This window comes from Megalops cyprinoides, chromosome 6, assembly GCF_013368585.1.
Source record: "Megalops cyprinoides isolate fMegCyp1 chromosome 6, fMegCyp1.pri, whole genome shotgun sequence".
In the NCBI taxonomy this organism is placed as follows: Eukaryota; Metazoa; Chordata; class Actinopteri; order Elopiformes; family Megalopidae; genus Megalops; species Megalops cyprinoides.
This window is the reverse complement of record NC_050588.1, coordinates 38,835,297-38,853,986: the sequence shown is the minus strand read 5'-3', so window position 1 is coordinate 38,853,986 and position 18,690 is coordinate 38,835,297. Positions and strand designations below refer to the sequence as shown.

Genomic DNA, 18,690 nt, shown 5'->3' with positions numbered 1-18,690 from the left:
AGGGTCTCTCTGTCTTGCTGGCCGTTGTCATCAGCCTCAGGTAGCAGTACTGCTGAAGGCTGTGGAAGGTAGGTGGCAGTATGGAGCCGGAGCTCCTGTTGGGCTGCAACCTGCAGCTGAGACGAGCTCCAGTCTGGCACCCCTCCCACCTCCAGACCCGTCAGTCCGGACGGACGAGTGCGAGGACGCCGCTGATAAGGAGGTCTGAAGTGAAAGAGAGACTCTCTCAGGGTCATAGTGTCGGAATAATGGGTATAAAGGAGGCAGGAATATGATACAGGGAACACCTTAAATATTACGATGAAAGAAGGATTTAGAGACAGCTAGGATGAACTGAGGGCTTTTTTTTTTACTGTGACAGTGAGCTCAGGACCTGTGAGGGCCAGTGAAGCAGAGCACTGAAACAGGGATGAGGGAATAGAGCATCCTGCAGGTTCAAATCCAGAAGCAGATTGGGACACAGCGTGGCTGATGAGAGAAGGAGGAGGGGTCTCAGAGGGGGAGGAGAAAGGTAAGAATGACAGTGACATGCTGGAAGACGCCAGAGGTACATATGGAGCCGAGGCGTGAGGTGAGCAGCCAGGTGTGACTGTCTTCATTTGTATTGTTTCTGCCTTGTCTTTTTCTTTATCCACAAACTCTCTCTCTCTCTCTCTCTCTCACTTTCTCTCTTCTGTTTTGCCTCCATTGTCCTCTGCTCCCTGCCTTTCTCCGTCCCTCGCTATCTCCCTGAGCGGCACACTCCTTGGCTTCTGTTTGCCTTGTGGTCTGGTCTGAAAACATGCACATTTTTCACCTCTCTGTGAGAGCTGATCAGGTGTGCTTTCCGTCTCAGGTGCTCACAGATCCCGAGGCTCCGCCTGGCTCCTGAACCTGTGGGTTTGTCCTGATCGCAGCCATGAGGAATCCTGAGAGAACGCCCTGCAGTCAAAGACCGTCAATTTTTATACATCTGTGATCTGTGAACGGAATATCCACCCTGTGTGAAGGATCATCTGATATAATTTTAACTATAAATCACCATTTCTGAGATCTGTGTGATGATCTTTGTGGATCGCTCTCTGTCCTCATAGAGGAGACTTTCCTGGTTTCCCTCAGTGACTCCCCTGCAAGGCCTGAGTGTGTCCGCCATGTCTAACTCCCAGGAGCAGAGTCTGAATGAGGACGTGGTTTTTGCCCCGATTTCAGAGTCCAGCCCAGAGTTCCTGCACTGTGAGCGGGAGAGAAGGGCTCTGGAGTGCCTTCTGAGGGCGGGACCTGGCCCCTTCTACTCCAAACTCAACCAGGAGCGGCTGGGACCCTTCCTGTCCCCGGAGGAAGTCAAGCAGCTCTGCGGATGGGCTCAGGACTACCGCTGCAGCGAGGACCCGCTGGAGGAGATCCAGGCGGCAGAGGGGGAGGGCAGCCCAGAGCTCCAGGATTTCTCCATCGGCTATTGGCCGGTGCACTCGGACACGCCCGTCCCCGACCTGGAGCTGGGCTGGCCAGAGAGACAGACATGGGCGGAGTTTTCCCAGACCACCGTCTATACCAGCCCCCCCATGGAGCAGGCCCCTCCCATACGGGAGGTGGTGAGGAGACTGATCCAGGGAGCACACAGGGTAGCCCCCTTCTGGCAGGGTTTTGAATTGCACTGTGTGATAGTGGCTGTTAAACGCAGGCCAGGTCATGGTTCTTCCCTTGATCAATCAGAGTGGTTTGCATCCTGTAGAAACCCCAGTTGAACAGTTCAGCTTGTTCTGCTCTGTAGGATTCTATATTTCTGCATTGATGGTGGATACATTCTGCTTGCAGGGCATTATGTCAACTTGGCCACCTGGATTATCTATTTTTATAGATACTGTTATTCTTTATAAAAATATGGTCTAACAAAAAATCAGTGTAACAACCACACCAATTAGGTACACTAAAACACATTTTGTCTCTTGGTAATGCTGTGTTAATGCAGATGTAAAAAGGCAGTTTGCCTGGAATTGCAGCCTGGTCACATGACTTGCAGGTCATGTGATGGTAACATTCCGCCATCCTCGCTGTGAGGGCAGCAGGTGCCAGGGGTTTACTTGTGCGTGTGTTGACCAGGTGGTTGCCATGGTGACAGACAGGCTGTCTGACAGCGCGGTGATTGGCGACCTGCATGCCGTTGCGTCGCGGGGTGTCCCAGTGTACATCATCCTGAACCAAAGGTCCGTCCTGGACAACGTCACCCCACTGAGGCTGAGGCACCAGGTGAGAAACTGACTCCCACAGGTGAGAATCACGGAATGGCAGACACGGCGGCAGACAACACACCTGAAAACAGTGTAACCAACATATCACTATGTGATGAAGAAAAAATGTGCACAGATTCCTATTCTTGTAATGATTGGAATGGTGTATCAGCCTATCAATAGGCTCTCAGTTTAATCTCAGTAGTTTACACTTTCTCAGTGATACTGAATGTGGTGAGACCTTTTTTTGGACCAGGGCCAGGTGGAGACTCTACCTCTCAAAGCTTGCATTTTCAGTCCAGTGCTATAGATCTCACTGATTTCTCACATCAGCTTCTCGGTCTTGATTCTTGTGCACATTCTGAGCTATTCAAAATCTTGATGTTAGATTCTGTGCTGAAATAGGCTACACCCAAACACAGACAGTTGCTTAATTATTCAAAGCATAACAGTAAACATTATGCTACTTTTATTTTGGTCTCTAGGCAGAGTCTACAGTGAGGTTGTGTGATTGTGTGACATTAATTGTTATTGAAATTACAATTTTTTGAGCCCTGCCCAGTCCTATAGTTAATTTCTCTATTGTTTGGTTTGACGTCACTGCGCTGATGCAACCCTTAAATACCGCGTATCATTTCACCAGCTGTGCCTCAGTTGAGCGGTTCCAACGGGAGGGGTCGAAAATCGCTGCACCTCCAAAATGTTGTCCCAGGCATGCAGTTTCACAAGAAACACGGCACTCCCAACGCGTAACTCAGTGTGTAACACTGTAGCAAGTTGAGAGTGTCGCTTTTTTTTCTGCGCTGTGTTAATGACAGGAATGTGTCAGAGCACACAGGCTTCCAGGGGATTACAGCACAGGACAGAACAGGTTGTTCTGCATTCAGTGAGAGTGTGGATGTGTCTGGCAATTAACACAGAATTTGTTAGGAATTTTGCTCCGCATTTGACACTTTGTGTGGAGCGCTTGTGACTTTTCATGAGGGGTGATTGCTGTTGTGCTATTGAGTAAGGAGCCATGCTGGGTGCCCTGCAATTGATCTGTGATTCTCTCCATGTCAACCTTGTTTCTAAATTCTCAGAATTCTTTTCTTCTCAATCCTCTCTTCAGAAGAGCCTTCTTCTCAGTCCTCTCTTCAGAAGAGCCTTATTTTAAGATGAATCATCTTAATCAGGAGAGCCTCACCCTTTGCATTTGTAGATCACGTTCCCTTGCGTAACATTAATAATCCAGCCAACAGGTTTTCTCTGTGCATAAAGCTCCACTACCTCTAACTCTCTCCTGCCTCACAGAATATAAGTGTGCGAGTTTTGGGGGGAAGGACGTTCTGTTCCCGGGAAGGAAGGATGGTGGTGGGGGAGCTGAAGGATAACTTCCTACTGGTGGACCTGGACACCGTGATGCTGGGGAGCTACAGGTGAGGGAGGCAGGTGTGTCACCATAGTTTCCGAAATGTGACCTCAGGCCCTGCGTGATCCCCTGACCGCGGAGTCTCTGTGTGTCTCCAGTCCCACCTGGGCGGATGCCCACCTGCACCGCCAACTGGTGACGGTGTTCAGTGGCCAGGTGGCAGAGTGCTTCGATCAGGAGTTCCGGATCCTGTACGCGGCTTCCTCCCCTATCCCCATCACCTGGAGGCCGGGCAAGCCACCGACGCGAGCGGAGAATGTCCAGCAGCCGCCAGAGCGGACGGACCGCCAGATTCTCCCTCTCCTCCCATTGGACATCCCCGGTCACGTGACCCCGCCACCTCCCACAGACTCCCCTCTGGACTGGGAGGCCCTCGGGGTGACCAGCAGGAACCACTTCCCTGAGAGCCCTGTCAATCTACTCAAGGAGGGGGAGGGGCCGGCCTTGCCTCCTTTAAAAATTGAACAGAAGGCATCAGTGGAGGAGGAGCCTCCGCCCTGCAAGGCGGAGTGTGAGCCAGGCTCCCCTCCGGTGCACCTGCAGCAGCACAGGTGGGTGGAGCAACTGCATCAAAGCAGGCCAGGAGGTGGAGCTACAGCACCGCCCAATGCGATGGACATTACATTAACCTCATAATGTTTGTACATTACATTATTACATTACATGATTTTCATTTAGCAGATGCTCTTATCCAGAGCGACTTACATAGGATCCAGTTTTTTTAACATATTTTATTTAATTAATAATTAATTTTTTTACCCATTTATACTGCTGGATATCTCCTGAGGCAATTCTGGGTTAAATACCTTGCCCAGGGGTAAAACAGCAGTGCCCCAGCGGGGAATTGAACCAGCAACCTCTCAGTTATAAGGGCTGTTCCTTTCCACTGTGCTACACTGCCATTTTTAAGCCATCATTATAGCTTTGATTCTGATTTATCCCTGTTAAAACTGTATTTTTGCTTACAGTAATTTACCTAGGAGAGTGGATATTATAATCGAGTACCATGAGTGGATGACATAGAGAATTTGTGTGAATTTCATGGTAAGCCAATGAAAGTTGATCCAAGAAGTTACAGGTCCATTTGCCTGTAACATCTGGACATTTCACTACACAAATTGCAGTCTTTATCCCAATGTCCAAAAAAATCACAACATTCTGTTTCAGAGGAGCCACAAGCAGCCTTACAAATGACACTGTACAAGGTGCTTTGCAAAGACCCTGTGTGACTCTCCCACAGAGTCTGTAACTGATGTTTATCTGTTTCAGAATGAGGTAAGGTTCAGCCTGAACCTCGCTCATCTTACAAGTGAGAACATGCGATACACCTGCCAGGGTGGGGTTCTTCAGTTTGTGTCATTTTGGGTGAAGAAACGTTCCCCAGCGGGGAGATTCTGACTTTCTCAGGCAGAGATGAATTATGTATAAAATTGCTGTTCACTGATTTTTCAAATCTTGTTTAAACAGAAAACAACAATCTGCGACCGAGACCTGCGTTTCCCCTGACAATGAAAGTACTCTCCGGTAAATGCATTCTGCTATGAATTTATATACTATCAAATTAATTCCATGTCATATAGACATCCACTAAAGTGCGCGCTGAATAGAATGTAGGGATTCTATTCTGACGCATGCATAATCAGAAGGGATTTGATTGACATGAGCTCCAGTTTAGATGCTCCTCTCATAGCCCAATGCATGTCCTCTCTCTCAGGGACACGCCCAGAGCACTGTACAGACCACACTCCCTGCAAACACTCCACGAAAATGACGACAGGCAGATCATCAAGCCAATGGTCCACAAAACGGAGATACAGCCAGTGGAGGAGGAGTGCGCATCCTCTGTAGCCAATCAGCAAAGGAATGAGGAAAAGGGGCGGTTCTGCTTTAGCCTCAGGAGGGACAGTGCTGAGGGGACAGGGCTGAAGCCACAGGCGACTGGCCCAGGCCTCAGCAGTGAGCGAGTCACCCCACCCCCAAAGGTAAGCTCACCTGCCAGGGGCCTGCTGGTTGTTTATGGAAGTGTGTCTCACGGCGGTGATTGTCAAAGAAATAAAACAACCACATCGTGTGATCTGAAGTTTAGAATATTAGATTGCTAGTAATAACACATAGAACCCGTCGGTAAGTTTAGCAATTTTACTTGGAGTAACAGGAACATAAACTATCCAGTCTCAAGGACATAGCATTGCAGCCAGAGCAAGACTGATTACTAGTTTCTCTCCTAAGGGGGGAACAACCTCACAGACTCCCTAGTGGTGTAACTAACCAAGAACTGAACTTTAATCAATAGCAGAACACATAACAGACATAATTTTTCATTGCTCTTTCTCTCTCTGTCTCTCCCTGTCTCAATCTGTCTCTGCCTGCCCCTCGCCCTCTCTGTCTCTCTCTCCCTGTCTTCTTTTCTCTGTACCCTCCTCTTTTTCTCTTTGTCTTTTTCTTTCCCTCTCTGTCTGTTTTTCTCTCTGTTGCAGAAGCCTCTGATTCTCAGAGTGCCCGTCTCTCAGACGGGCAATGGCAGCGCTCTCAGTGATGTTTTGAAGAGGTTACAGCCGCGCCTCGGCCGGCCGGTACAGCCAGTGAGGAGTGCTCTGAGTGCGGGGCCAGCACTCAGCAGGTCCATGCTGGACCTGAGTTTGCAGCCCACAGAACCAGAACCAGACATGGCAACTCCGCCACGGAGGTCACAAGCCAATGTGAGGAGAGGGAATGGACTGACTACTGATGTGTGTGTGTGAGTGTGGGAGAGAGGTTGACTGCTGTGTGGGTCTGTATGTGGAGAGGTGGGGTGGAGGAGGTGGACTGTGTGTTTCTGTGTCTGTGGGGGTGAGGTGTACTAAAACTCCCTGACTTTCTCCCCTCTCCTGCTCTCTCTCTCTTCCTCTGTCTCTCTCTCTCTCCCTCTGTCTCTCTCTCTCTCTCTCTCTCTCTCTCCCTCTGTCTCTGTCTCTCTCTCTCTCCCTCTGTCTCTGTCTCTCTCTCTCTCTCTCTCTCTCTCTCTCTCTCTATCTCTCTCTCTGGCAGTGCACATCCCGTCTGACCCCTGCACAGGCGCTGATGACGCACCGCAACAATGAGACAAAGTCTGGGGTTCCCAAACCCCCAAAAGTCTTCCTGCCCCCGTCCCGGCCACGGAGCTCCAGCTTCGGCTTTGGCGGGGAATGGCAGCGGCCACAGTGGAGGTGGGACAGGACTCGGCGTGACCCAGATCCTACGGAAGAGGGGGATGAGTGACGGGAGGGGGTCAGGGGGAGGAGCGTATCTGACCGGAGTACAGAGTCTGGCCAAATCAGGATTCAGTGCTGATGCCTGATACACTGACCAATGCACATCAAACACAGTACTCTGCATGGGGTCCCTACCTGTAACTACTGCCTGTTACCAGTACATGCAGTACTATATTTTTCAGACCCATAAAAGTAGTTTAACAAGATGATAGACATACTATCAAATGCACTGTAATGATTTTTGTCAAGAATAAGTATGAGGTTTGTATATTCAGTTGAAAAAGAGCATATAACATGACTCAAAAATAAATCAGCATCTCCAATGGAATGCTTGCTGTTTTTGTTATTATTTATTGTTTTCAATCCATAATTTTGATAGACATTGAATCAATTGAAATGACTGAGTAATAAGAGGCAACTAATATGCCCTTTGGATTTACAATTTTAAAAGAATATTTGGGGCATTGTGTCCATATAGGCTGAGGTTGGTGGCATTAAAATTCACTGTTTTATGTGCTGGAACACAACAAGACAGCAACAAATGGAGAGTTCATTCAGAGATTAGAATCCAGAGATAAGAATCCCGGCACAGGGACTGGGTTTGGTTGAAAACCACACTCCATTCTGTAGATGCACACAAAGGCTTTTAACCTCTGTCTGTTTACATCCGTGGCTGTTGACATCTTTACGTCTACAAATCACACAATATGCACATAATATGTTTCTTGCAGAGAGCAATCAACCATCCATCTGTTTGTTGTCAGAATATGTAGATGGTTCATACTAATGTACATATACAAATCGGCTGGCATTCCATCAGATTACACATATGCTGTCAAACCATGAAATACACAGCAGACACAAAATGATGGCAGTTTCTAAATATCAAAAATAGGTTACAGATGTCACTACGGTTCTTTCAGCTTAAACTGGCCCATTTTTTCAGATTTGTTTTGTCCCTCACTTCTTGATATCAGCAAGGTGAGATGTCATAGTAGATCTGGTAACAGGGGAGAATGTTCTAGTATTGTGAGGGCCTCCTTTCCTATAATGATGAACCAATCCCTATTCTGTCTGTTGGCAATATTGGATGGCAACAAGAGAAATTGAGCAAAGCTACAAAAAAAACCTGTCCTCTGTATATAGTTGCAAGAGCTCCTACACTTAGTTCACCTTGTCAGCTTGGATTAGAAAAATGGCCGCATTGGTAAATTCTGGCCTCTGGATAACACTACAAAGGCTGCTACGATTCGCTCAGATTGGTTGTCAGATTAGTTTGTCAGATTGAGTTCCCTCTACCAAATAATGCCATTGTTCAAAGCAGAGGAAAACGCACTTGTGAACTGATCTAGGCACCGGAGACACAGAATCAGACTGAGGATGTGAAGCAGACTCAAAGCACCACATCAGCTGCCACAGACATCATGTTTAAAAGGCAGAATCTCTCAAAGGTCCCTGGGGACTCCCAGGAGGCAGTCCCGCTGATATCAGAGAGCAGAATTCCTCTGAAGTTGAGCCAGAATGTAGCCACAGCTTGGGTGGAGTGAGCCCTACCATCACATGGCAAAGGCTAACCTACAATACCGTAAGCTGTAATAATAGCCTCCAGGATCCATGTGGAGAGGCCAAATTTGGAAACATTCATTCCCGAGGCCCTGATAAATGATAAGTCTGCTCTGTTTTTTGACAACATAACTGGTAGGAGCCCTGACCAAGCAGGTGAATGCTGGGAGACACCTCTGATGAGAAGGGTCGAAAAAATGCAGTTAGTACAAGATCTCTGTGTCAAGTACAAAAATGACAGTATCTTGTTGTTATTAAAAAGGAAGGATTTAACCTCACCACGCTGCTGAAGGTTCAAAGACCACCTTAAAGGCACCACTTAAGTGCCATATTTAAGTCTCCGGGGCAGATTTAGCTGGCAGCCCTCAAACACCACAAGAAAATTGAGTGCAACTCTGGAAGGCCCTTAAAAATCTTTTCTTAATCAGTTGTGTCTTGTGGAATGAAAATGTTGTGTTCTTATGAGGTCATCTAACCAAACTGCTAAGGGAAAGTGTCTGTTCTGCGAACCAAACAATATACAGATATGTATCAAAGTCATATTGAACTCACACACACATCCTTTCAGTATTGTGGACATCTTTGGCAAGTATTTACAAAACTGATTACATCTTGTTGGGTTCAGGTGCCACATTGGGGGAGGCCTATCATTTTACATTTATCATTTAACCCCAAATCATTTGCCAGCCTGACTCTTATCCTCAGACTTCTAAAGAAAGTTTAACGCTTGAGAGGAACCATGGAATTTAGGCGACTGTCTCCAGCCGATACTGTTTGATAGTCGTACCATAAACCGGAAGCACGTGGGGAAGTTCGCAGCTCTCCACATTTCTGGAGAACATCAATTGTAAACCTTCCGACTGTTGTAGCTTTAATATTTAACACATCATGTTAATATAGCTAGACTTATTACCCCGGAAAATGGATTGCAGATCATTGTTCATAGCAGCTGCACGTGTTGACTGCTATTTACTTTGGTGAAATTCATCAAGATTTTAACTAATCTAGCTAATTCGCTGCAGAACCCAGTCTTAACTTCTGCCTACTGCACTACAGTTGGTTGACAAAGTTACCTCTTTCTATGCCAAGATGGGGAGACCACGGAGGTAAGTAGCTACAGTTTTTTATTATTATTTTTAAAGCCACAGAAAATGTTGCTAAGGTTTTGTTGTTTCATTATACGTTTAACGTTAGCTAGCTACCCAGAATGGTTTGTTTGTACGTGCGTTATTTCTCACTCGATGGGCTTAGCTACGTGGTTAGCTAATTTCTAACTTAACTGTCTGACCAATTTGTATACTAGCGCTAACTTTGTGTCTTAGCTAGCTGTCTAACCACATACCCGGCATAAATTAGGAACCAGGTATTTAGCCAGCGAAGGAATGTAAATGTATGTACAGCGATATGGAAAGCTGGCACGATCAACAGCTGAAAATTACAGGAATAATTTGAACATTTCAGTGTTTTTTTTTCTCTGTTGTACGGCTCCTGCTTTAATTCGGTCTGAGCCCAGTTTGCTGTCTCATGCCCTCACACTTGTAAGGTACACATGTAAATGAGTGAAAGATGGATCTCGTAAAATATTACATGACAGAGTGAAGCATGCTGAGAGTTCTGGCTTCTCTCGAAATGAATCGAACTTTTTACACCTCCGTTCCATCAGGGCAGTGCGTCAGCCAAAGCCGAAAAAGACAGATGAGTATGACAGCGACGACTCCGCTGCCTACAAGGACATGCCAGTCCCGGATAAGGTGCGTATGAAGAAGGCGAGGCGTAACGTGCAGAATTTGTACATCTGTATGAATAATCAATCACCAGGACTCTCAAGATGTTAGACTTATTAGAATTGTTCTTTTCTTCCAACAGAAATCCTCCAAGTATGTAGAAGACGAGATTGCGGAATTTCACAGTAAGAAAATCTCGGTCAGTATCCAAGTTTTATCAATGGTTCAAGACCACTTGTGTTGTATATGATGCCCATGATCAAGTCAACAGATGTAACAGTTTTACCAGGAGCAGCTGTGTTTTTGTCCTATGTATTTTAAATATTTTTCAGAAGTGCTTCACTTTAAAAGATACTGGAACCCTGAGGGAGTCTGAATGAATGATTGTATGTCCCCTCTTCTTGCTGATCTGACCCTGACTTATTTCTGTTATTGCATGTATTTCTGCAGAAACTGCTGTCAGAGGGAGTGCAGGCAGACAGTGACCAGGAGGACATCGCCGATGAGGTGAGACATGATGCTGTAGTCATGATGCTGCACTCTGGTAATCATCTCTAACTCAGTGCATCTTGGTGGTGAATTATGTCATCAAGCAGACACACACACACACACACGTTACAGTTTTACTGTGTGCACTGCAGCGGAAACATTTTAATTTTTTAAACATTTGCATTTCTGTGCTATGATGCATTTGTTCCAGCACCTGTGAAGAGATTTCAGAGTGTAAAGCAGCAGAGTTATCCATGAGAGAGAAGCAGCGTTACCAAAGAGTGAGATACACTGTGCACTGTGATATCAGAGAGTCTGAGGTTTTTCCTCTGTTTCCTAGGAGGAGGTGATGCCTCTGGATGTTTCAGACTCAGAAGAGGATGAGGAGGAGGAGGAGGAAGAAGAAGAGGAGGAGATAGACATGGACAGTGACCTTGAGGGAAAGAAGGATGATGGTAACTTGATGTTGCTGATGTTCAGTATAATCTCATTTCACATTTGTCACATCTGTTGAAAAAACACTGAGACGTTTTTTCGTGTCTGACTGTTTCCATGGAAGAATTAAGGATTGTGTTACACAGTGACACTACTTTGTAATGAGGTAACATATGACTGCTGTGAAAATACAATATTTTTTTTCTCCAGACCTGCCCAATGAAATGGCATGGGGACTCAGGAAGAAGATGTACTACGATTCTGACTATGTCGCCGTCAGTGAGTGCTTTGTCCAATTTGTCCATCCAAACCAGAATAAACATGTTTCACTGAAATCGTGTCATACCTGCCTGCATGGTGTCTCTCAAACAGGATGGGGGGGAAACCTCAGTGATGTGTGGGCTTTAGGTTAATGGTGGATTTGTAATATTTGTTAGACACTGGAAATGGATGAGCTGTTTTCTGTAGAGCACGCTGGTGTTTTGGTGTTTGGTGACCCTGCTGAAGGATGGTTAATATTTCATAGAGGGGAAATCTCAAGAGGAGGTGGAGGCTGAGGATGAGGAAGAGGAGCAGGAGGCGAAGAATATCCAGAGGCGCCTAGTTGGAAACCTCAGTGAGGAAGACTATGACCTGCACCTTCTCCAGGTACCCACAGGGAAGCAACGCTGCAGATTTATATGCTTCTTCTCTGTCTCTACATATCTGTCATCACAGAAGTTGTCTTGATCTACCATGACAGGTTGGGCATTTGTTACAATAACATGTAAAAATTCACACACACCGAACTCAGCTTCATGAGACTGCGTGAATAGACCGGTATGAGAACAGTCGTCATTTGCAGGATTATGCAAGCATTGCAAAATAAAGTACACACATCATGCTGTTAAGTCAACAGATATCCAAACAGCAACTATTAAAAAACAGCATCAGAGAGTAAAACTTATGTTATTAAGGGTGGATAATACGTAGGGGCATGTGTTGATTAATCTTTACAAATGAAGTCATGTGTAGTCCATGTCATATATTCAGGCTATGACATCAGGAAGCCAGATGTTGTACTCAGTGCTGGTCAGTGTGCTTCCTCTTTGACTTTCCCTGATCTGTGTTCTCTCTGTGGGGCCTCACATGAATGCCCTGCAGGAGTTTGCTGTGGAGGAGGAGGTGGAGAAGCCCCCACAGAAGGAGGAGAAGATCATGAAGGACCTGGAAAAAATGTCAAACAAGGAGAAGCTGAAGCTGCTGAAAAAGGAGTCTCCAGAGCTGCTGGAGCTCATCCAGGACTTCAAGGCCAAGGTACGGACACCACGCAGGAAGCGGAGTGTGGTTAACCAGGTTCGCTATGAGAGAGACGGTAATGGTGATGGACACGATGATGGTGACCATGGTGATAATGGAGATGGTGATGTTGCTTATGATGAGGAGGATGATGATGATGATGATTATGATGACAATGACAATGATGGTGGTGTTGGTGGAGGTGGTGGTGGTGAATGAGATGATGATGGAGATGGTGATGTTGCTTATGATGATGATGGACATGGTGATGATGGTGATGTTGCTTATGATGAGGAGGATGATGATGATGACAATGATGGAGATGGTGGTGTTGGTGGTGATGTCGTTGCAGCTGACAGAGCTGAGGGATGAGATCCAGCCTCTCCTAGAGATGGTGAAAGATGGGCGGATCCCGGAGGGGAAGGTGAGGTTCTGTGTGAAAGGTAGCCACAGTGTGGCACTGTGTTTACGGAACTGGGCCTATAACTAGGCAGCCGCAGGAGATCCTGGCTGAGACACTGCTGTGCACTTGAGCAGCTTAACCAGGCCTGGTTCAGCAAACAGCCGACTCTATAAATGGATAATAAGTAGAATGTAAATATTATGCAACTAGCCCTGGAAAAGCATGTTTGCTGATCAATGAAATAACTTCTCATAGCACAGCTTCAACCTGTGTGATGTTGTACCTATTTTTACTTTGGCTCGTTAAACACAGCTCGGTGTAAGGGTCCTCATCACAGAGCTCTGTAACAGTGTTTTACGTCAGGAGCATGTCTCTGACAGCACACTACATTTCTTTCTCAACAGGGTGCAGACTACCTCCGGACCAAGCAGCAGCTATATCTGAAGTAAGTTCAGCTGTCCCTTGTTAATACTGTCCATGTGTCATTCTAATCATGATTATTATCCTTAATGCATGTTAGCATAATAGGAGCTGACCCTTCCAGTCTGAGAAGGGACTGTGTAACGGCTACAGACCAGGATTCCTAGGACTCTGAGTGTCTCTGATCTAGAATCAGATTACACTCTCCACCCATCATCTCGTCAGAATGTGGGATTTAGGGCAAAGGTCATTGGGAATGCAGGAGTTCAGTGCCAAATAATTGAGTGTGGGGCGATGGGTATTGTTTATTTTTCACACGTTAATGTGATTTAATCAATATTTTTTTTTTTCATCCCTACAGCTATTGCACAAATATCAGTTTTTACCTGGTGCTGAAGGCCAGAAGAGTCCCAGCCCAGAACCACCCTGTGATAGAGAGGCTTGTCTCCTTCAGAAACGTGAGTCCTCTGGGTTCTGCTGAGGTCAAGGGGGCTGTGCTGCCATGGGTTTGAGGGCTCAGCACATCCTCCAGGGATAAGACAAACTGCACCTTTTACCTTGTAGAAGGCATAGTGTATCCGCAAAGCAGTGTGGTTTTTTTAGATACTATATTTACATGTAGTCATTTGCCAGAAGCTCTTAACCAGTGAGTGAGTCTCAAAATAAGATACATATAATATAGTGTATATAATAAGGCTACTTGAGCAACAGGAAGGGGAAAGAAATCGAGAGAACACATTGCGTGAGCAAAACTGTAAATTCTTGAAAGTGCGTCACCAACAAGTGCTCTATACAAATTCCTGTTGTGTAGTTTTCATGTAGAAACTGGTATTCGCCGAGGAGCACATGCTTGTGTTAGGAATATGTTGAGGCTCCTTTTTGTCAGTGTATTACCTGTAGGAAGTACAGCAGGTAAAGGGTTTGTCCTGTGACGTTTCCTCCAGCTGATTAATGACCTGGGAGAGGTGGATGCCAGGCTGGCCCCGCAGATGCGCCAGCTGCTCTCTGAAGCCCAGCAGCAGGAGGCTGGCAGGAGACTCACCGGCAGCAAGCACAACAGCGCCTCCGGCAGGAGGGAGACGGTAAGGCAGTCGACAGACCGGAGCAGCTCAGCCTGCTCAGTCTGCTGTAACCGAGCCCTCCTGGAGAGTGTGCTGTGCGTCGGGGTTCTGTGCGACTCAGCTGATCCCTCTCGAACCCTGTGCTGTGTGTCAGGTGGCGGAAGAGTCCGGCTCTGCAGAGGCCGTGGGGGAGTCTGACTCAGACCTGGATGAGGAGGCGGCCCTGCGCTTCTACAAACAGCAAGAGGCGAGCCTGAAGCTGAAGAGGAGCAAGGCAGAGCCTGAGGAAGAGTGAGTGGAGGCTGGCCAGTAGGGGGCGCAGTTTCACTGACGTGCCAAAGGGAATGGAGGGAACGAAGTAGACAGAGCTTAAATTGTTTCTTGTTTCAGGCTGGAGGAAGATGAGGATGAGCTGGACCCAGAAGCTAAGAGAGGCATTACATACCAGGTGCAGAGATTACGCTTCACTGTTATTGTTATAGTTTGTACACGGCTGTATCTCCTGCATTCTCTGGCATTTTAGAATATTCTGTTCCTGTCACACTGATTGCATGTGTGTGCTTTATGTGATGTTACAGATGGCCAAGAACAGGGGCCTGACACCAAAGAGGAAGAAGATCGATCGAAACCCGCGTGTCAAACACAGGGAGAAATTCCGTCGCGCCAAGATCCGCAGAAAGGGCCAGGTGAGTGCTCACCTGTTTAATTAAAAATTCCACTGACCTCTTAAATGGACTTACACGTTTTAAAAAAAAAGGTGGTCAATTAATGACATGGGTCAGCCTGTGAAAGAACAGGTTAATTGCTTCAGTATTTAATAGTTGGGCTACTCAAATGTTTATGCTCTTGAATCTCACTGATGTCGAGTTGTGAGGGTGACTGTGGTTGTGTTGCAGGTTCGAGAGGTACGTAAGGAGGAAGAGAAGTACAGTGGAGAATGGTCCGGTATTCGCGCCGGAGTTATAAAGAGCACAAAATTCAAGTAACGGATCCGACGGCGATCAGAAGACTTAAAGAACGTGGAACTGGACAGGGATCTGTTCTGAGACAGATCGGATCTCTGAGAGTAACGCTGGGAACAGCTGTGGAAAGTAAAACCAGAAAAAGGCCCGTTTATACAGCTGTGTTTTCAGAACAGAACTGTAATGGACTGTTTTGCAGTTCTCTTGAATTTCACTCATGAGTCCTTTAAATAAAAGTTGTTGCTTAGTTATTTACATTATTGTTTAATACCCAAGTTAAATGTTAATCATGTGTGATTTTAGTGTTGATGCACACTCCTCATGGATTACATGTAATAATTTCACAATTACATAAATATGTTCCAAAAGTCATTTATTGGAAAGTTCCTATGTTGTGTTGCTCTTGCAACTAAATACATAGCTACAGAGAATCTGTAGCATCTCCACATGTTGCCTAAGCATGACTACAAGTACATGGCAAAGATTTTCTCAAACTCAAGATGACTGTGTGTCCAGCTGTACCGTTATCTACTTTTTGAACATGTATATTTGCATCAGTCAGAGAGATGAAGCTGTAAGAAGCCGTGATGGAGCAGTGAGATTTCAGGAACCCCAGGGTGAGCAGATTCACCATGCAGTCAGTGACTGGCTGATCTGGGGCAGAGTGTGATGCTGCGAAAAACCATTATTCCTTCTCGTTACTCAGTGATTGGATGCTCTGCCCATAAGGGAGTTCCTGAAGTCTCTCCTCCATCACAGTAGGTTTCAGTAAAGGCAAAGGCCAGAGCTCAGACCTGGGACACGCAGGGTTAACATCTGTCCAGCCAGACCTTTGGTGGCCTCTGGTGCCCCGCCCCCTCAGTCTCAGAGGGAGGGGGAGGAGCCCAGCGTCTCCACCTTGCTGGGAGGAGAAGCAGGTGTGCCTTAGCGGGGTCTGGCGATGAATTCACCGTGCGCGGCAGACAGCTTGCTGACTATCCTCTCTTCGATCTCCACCCCCCTGTGGATGTCGTCCTCGGTGAGGGTCAGCTCGTCCCGCGTGCTGGGCGTCACAACCACCACATAGCCGCGCCGCGTGTCCAGGACGTTGGCCACCACTGCCTGGTGCCTGTAGGTGTCCAGGGCGCGGCGGGCTCGCTCCAGCAGGATGGAGGCGTCCGTCTCCAGCTTGAAGGAGATGACGAAGGCCTCCGGGGCCCAGTCCTTCACCAGCGGGGACAGCATCTTCGGCACCATCTTCATACTGATCTGCGGGGCACAGTGCAGAGCGTCTCCATTATAACACGGTAATCCCACTGGGGTCATTAGTTTTTACTGTTTTCAGGTGAAAAAAGCTCAAAGCATTTGAAACGTTGATTGTTTAGCTGGATGTCCCCAGCACATACCAAGTTGGTAGCCATTGCAAGGCTGGCAGCTCCAATGTATATTCAAGCACTGTCCCCGAGTTTCATTTCTCAAAACAATCTTTGGTTTGTGTTAGGCAGCAAACTGCTTCAGGCATGGCAGGGTTGTTGGGTCGAGTCTCACCTGCAGGGGGCCGTTAGACGACTGGATCTTGTGTTCTGGCATTTCGGACGCTGGGATGTAGAAATCCGACACGGCAGCCGCGAGGTAGAACATGGCGCTGGACCCTGCAGGGGGAACGAACAGAGGAAGGTTAGATCTCTGCGCCCCTGCACCTAACCCTCTGTGCCTGGGGGTGTCAGTGGAGCGCACCTATGGAGCTAAGAGCCTGGGCGGCCGCCTTCAGCAGGTGCAGGTACTCCGACAGTGTGCTGAACTCCACCGGCAGCAGAAGCCCTGCCTCCTTCACTGCGGCGTAGCGCTTCAGCACGGCGGCGATGCCAGGCAGCGCCCCCTGGTCCACCGTGACCTGGCCTGAGTCGCCCTCACCCTCCCCCTCCACCCGCAGGGCATCCAGCAGGTTCACTCCGGCGTAGAGGCGGGCGTAGGGGTACAGGGAACGGTGCCGGTGCAGGAAGATGACGGCGTAGCCCGAGTCCAGGAAGTGCTCGGCGGAGGTGGCACCCCGCCGCCCGCTGCTGAAGTTGTCCAGGAAGCGCACGGTGCGGGACTCCAGCGGCACCTTGGTGCCCCCGGAGGTGATGAGAACCACCCTGCGGCCTGCCGAGCCGTGCCGCTGGGCGAACTCCGCCATCTGTGCCCTCACCGCCTCCACCTGGGACGGGACGGCGAACTCCTCCGCCAGCCTGCCCTCCGCCGTGGGAGAGGCTGGGGTCTCTGCTCCTGCCATGTGGGTCTGTCTGTCTGAGAGGAGACACGCGCCTTACCACAGGAAAAGGGCTGAGGAAGGTGTTTGAAAGGCAGAGGTTTTACGCTACTTTCTTCACACTATGAACAGAAATAACATGTCAGTTGTGTACTACGATGCCAACAGTGCACCGTGTGAAAGGCACCAACAATACAGCCTTTCCTGGACTAAATAGCGATTTTACGACTTTCAGTTCACTCGTTTCTTTCAGATTTACCGCCAGCACGGAAGACTGGTAGACCAGACAGTCATTTCATATATTAAAGGGACACAAGAAGATCACACCTACACTTTGCTGAAAGAATCTCAACGTAGCTTGCCTGTCTTGCCAATTAATGGCATTGACTAAGGTATTGTACCTAGGGCTACCTAGCTACTATAAATGGTCATATGAGGTTATCTGCTAGTTAGGTAGCAAGGTGGCTGGAGTCTTTAGCATGGCACCGCAGAATTGTCTTGAAAAGCCTTGCTATATATAGCCGACGTCAGCTAGCGAATGTTAGCTACTGCCCTTGGCAAGGAAGATAACTGAACAATAGATTGCTCAATCAGTGTGAAGACGCAGTTTGTTGTCACTAGCAAGATGTGTTTCGTTTTTGAAGTTTAACTAATTCATAGTCACTGGAATACAATGTATTAGTTAGCTAGCGAGCCAGACAGCTAAGAAAAGAAAAAAACAAACGAGCGTCTTGATTGCGTAAAGTTGCTTGCTATTAGTAGGACATCTTTGTCGGAGATTAAAGAAGGGCAGCTAGGTAGCTAGCTCGAATGTTTGCTGACAACATTTATTTGAAACACAGCTACCAGGCTACGTTTGCAAGTAAGACACCCAGCCAACATTTTAGCCATTAGCATAATCATCTTAATTACTTATTAGCCAGCTAATTCACTCAAAAAGTACATAAGAATCGGTGTAGGTTGCTACCTCTAACAACCTGCTTCTCACCGAAACTTTGGTCCGTCAATTGGAAACCGTCCGGGTGAAAAAGCTGCGAATATGAGTTCCGCAGAGCCAATCAGCAACGCAACACCATCCACAAGTGTCTGCCTTAGAAGTAGATGGAGCGGAGACTATATTGTCATCCTTGTGTGGCTGTCGTAATGTCTGTGTTTACACAGGATAGCTAAGAAGATGTGAAGGGATTTGGATGAAACTTACTGTAATGACTGAGGCAAATAATGCCTCTGAAATTATGAAGAAGTGCTTTGATTTCAGGCCAACAAGCGCACCGGTG

The 18,690-nt window shown here is 47.3% G+C and overlaps 3 protein-coding genes across 4 annotated transcripts; 2 read left to right on the top strand and 1 right to left on the bottom strand.

Annotated features, from left to right (window-relative positions):
• The first annotated feature begins 498 nt into the window (after positions 1-498).
• On the top strand, positions 499-7,156 carry fam83e (family with sequence similarity 83 member E). The gene is made up of 9 exons (XM_036531915.1): positions 499-571; positions 836-1,601; positions 2,080-2,226; positions 3,501-3,625; positions 3,717-4,169; positions 5,086-5,142; positions 5,333-5,600; positions 6,096-6,317; positions 6,646-7,156. The coding sequence occupies exons 2-9, from the start codon at positions 1,131-1,133 to the stop codon at positions 6,853-6,855; spliced, it is 1,953 nt and encodes a 650-aa protein (XP_036387808.1). The 5' UTR covers positions 499-571; positions 836-1,130; the 3' UTR covers positions 6,856-7,156.
• Positions 7,157-9,217: 2,061 nt separating this feature from the next.
• On the top strand, positions 9,218-15,453 carry utp3 (UTP3 small subunit processome component). The gene is made up of 16 exons (XM_036531091.1): positions 9,218-9,517; positions 10,075-10,162; positions 10,278-10,334; positions 10,586-10,642; positions 10,965-11,079; positions 11,270-11,338; positions 11,586-11,707; positions 12,203-12,355; positions 12,690-12,761; positions 13,145-13,185; positions 13,522-13,618; positions 14,105-14,242; positions 14,376-14,512; positions 14,612-14,669; positions 14,800-14,907; positions 15,118-15,453. The coding sequence occupies exons 1-16, from the start codon at positions 9,501-9,503 to the stop codon at positions 15,205-15,207; spliced, it is 1,419 nt and encodes a 472-aa protein (XP_036386984.1). The 5' UTR covers positions 9,218-9,500; the 3' UTR covers positions 15,208-15,453.
• Positions 15,454-15,552: 99 nt separating this feature from the next.
• On the bottom strand, positions 15,553-18,422 carry ppcs (phosphopantothenoylcysteine synthetase). 2 transcript variants are annotated; one of them, XM_036531093.1, is made up of 4 exons: positions 18,402-18,422; positions 16,900-17,451; positions 16,711-16,814; positions 15,553-16,431 (listed from the first exon to the last, which is right to left on the bottom strand). In XM_036531093.1, the coding sequence occupies exons 2-4, from the start codon at positions 17,435-17,437 to the stop codon at positions 16,108-16,110; spliced, it is 966 nt and encodes a 321-aa protein (XP_036386986.1). In that variant the 5' UTR covers positions 17,438-17,451; positions 18,402-18,422; the 3' UTR covers positions 15,553-16,107. The 2 variants fall into 2 exon arrangements, with proteins under 2 accessions (XP_036386986.1, XP_036386985.1); XM_036531092.1 differs by having other exon boundaries at positions 18,381-18,406.
• Between the last annotated feature and the right edge of the window lie 268 nt (positions 18,423-18,690).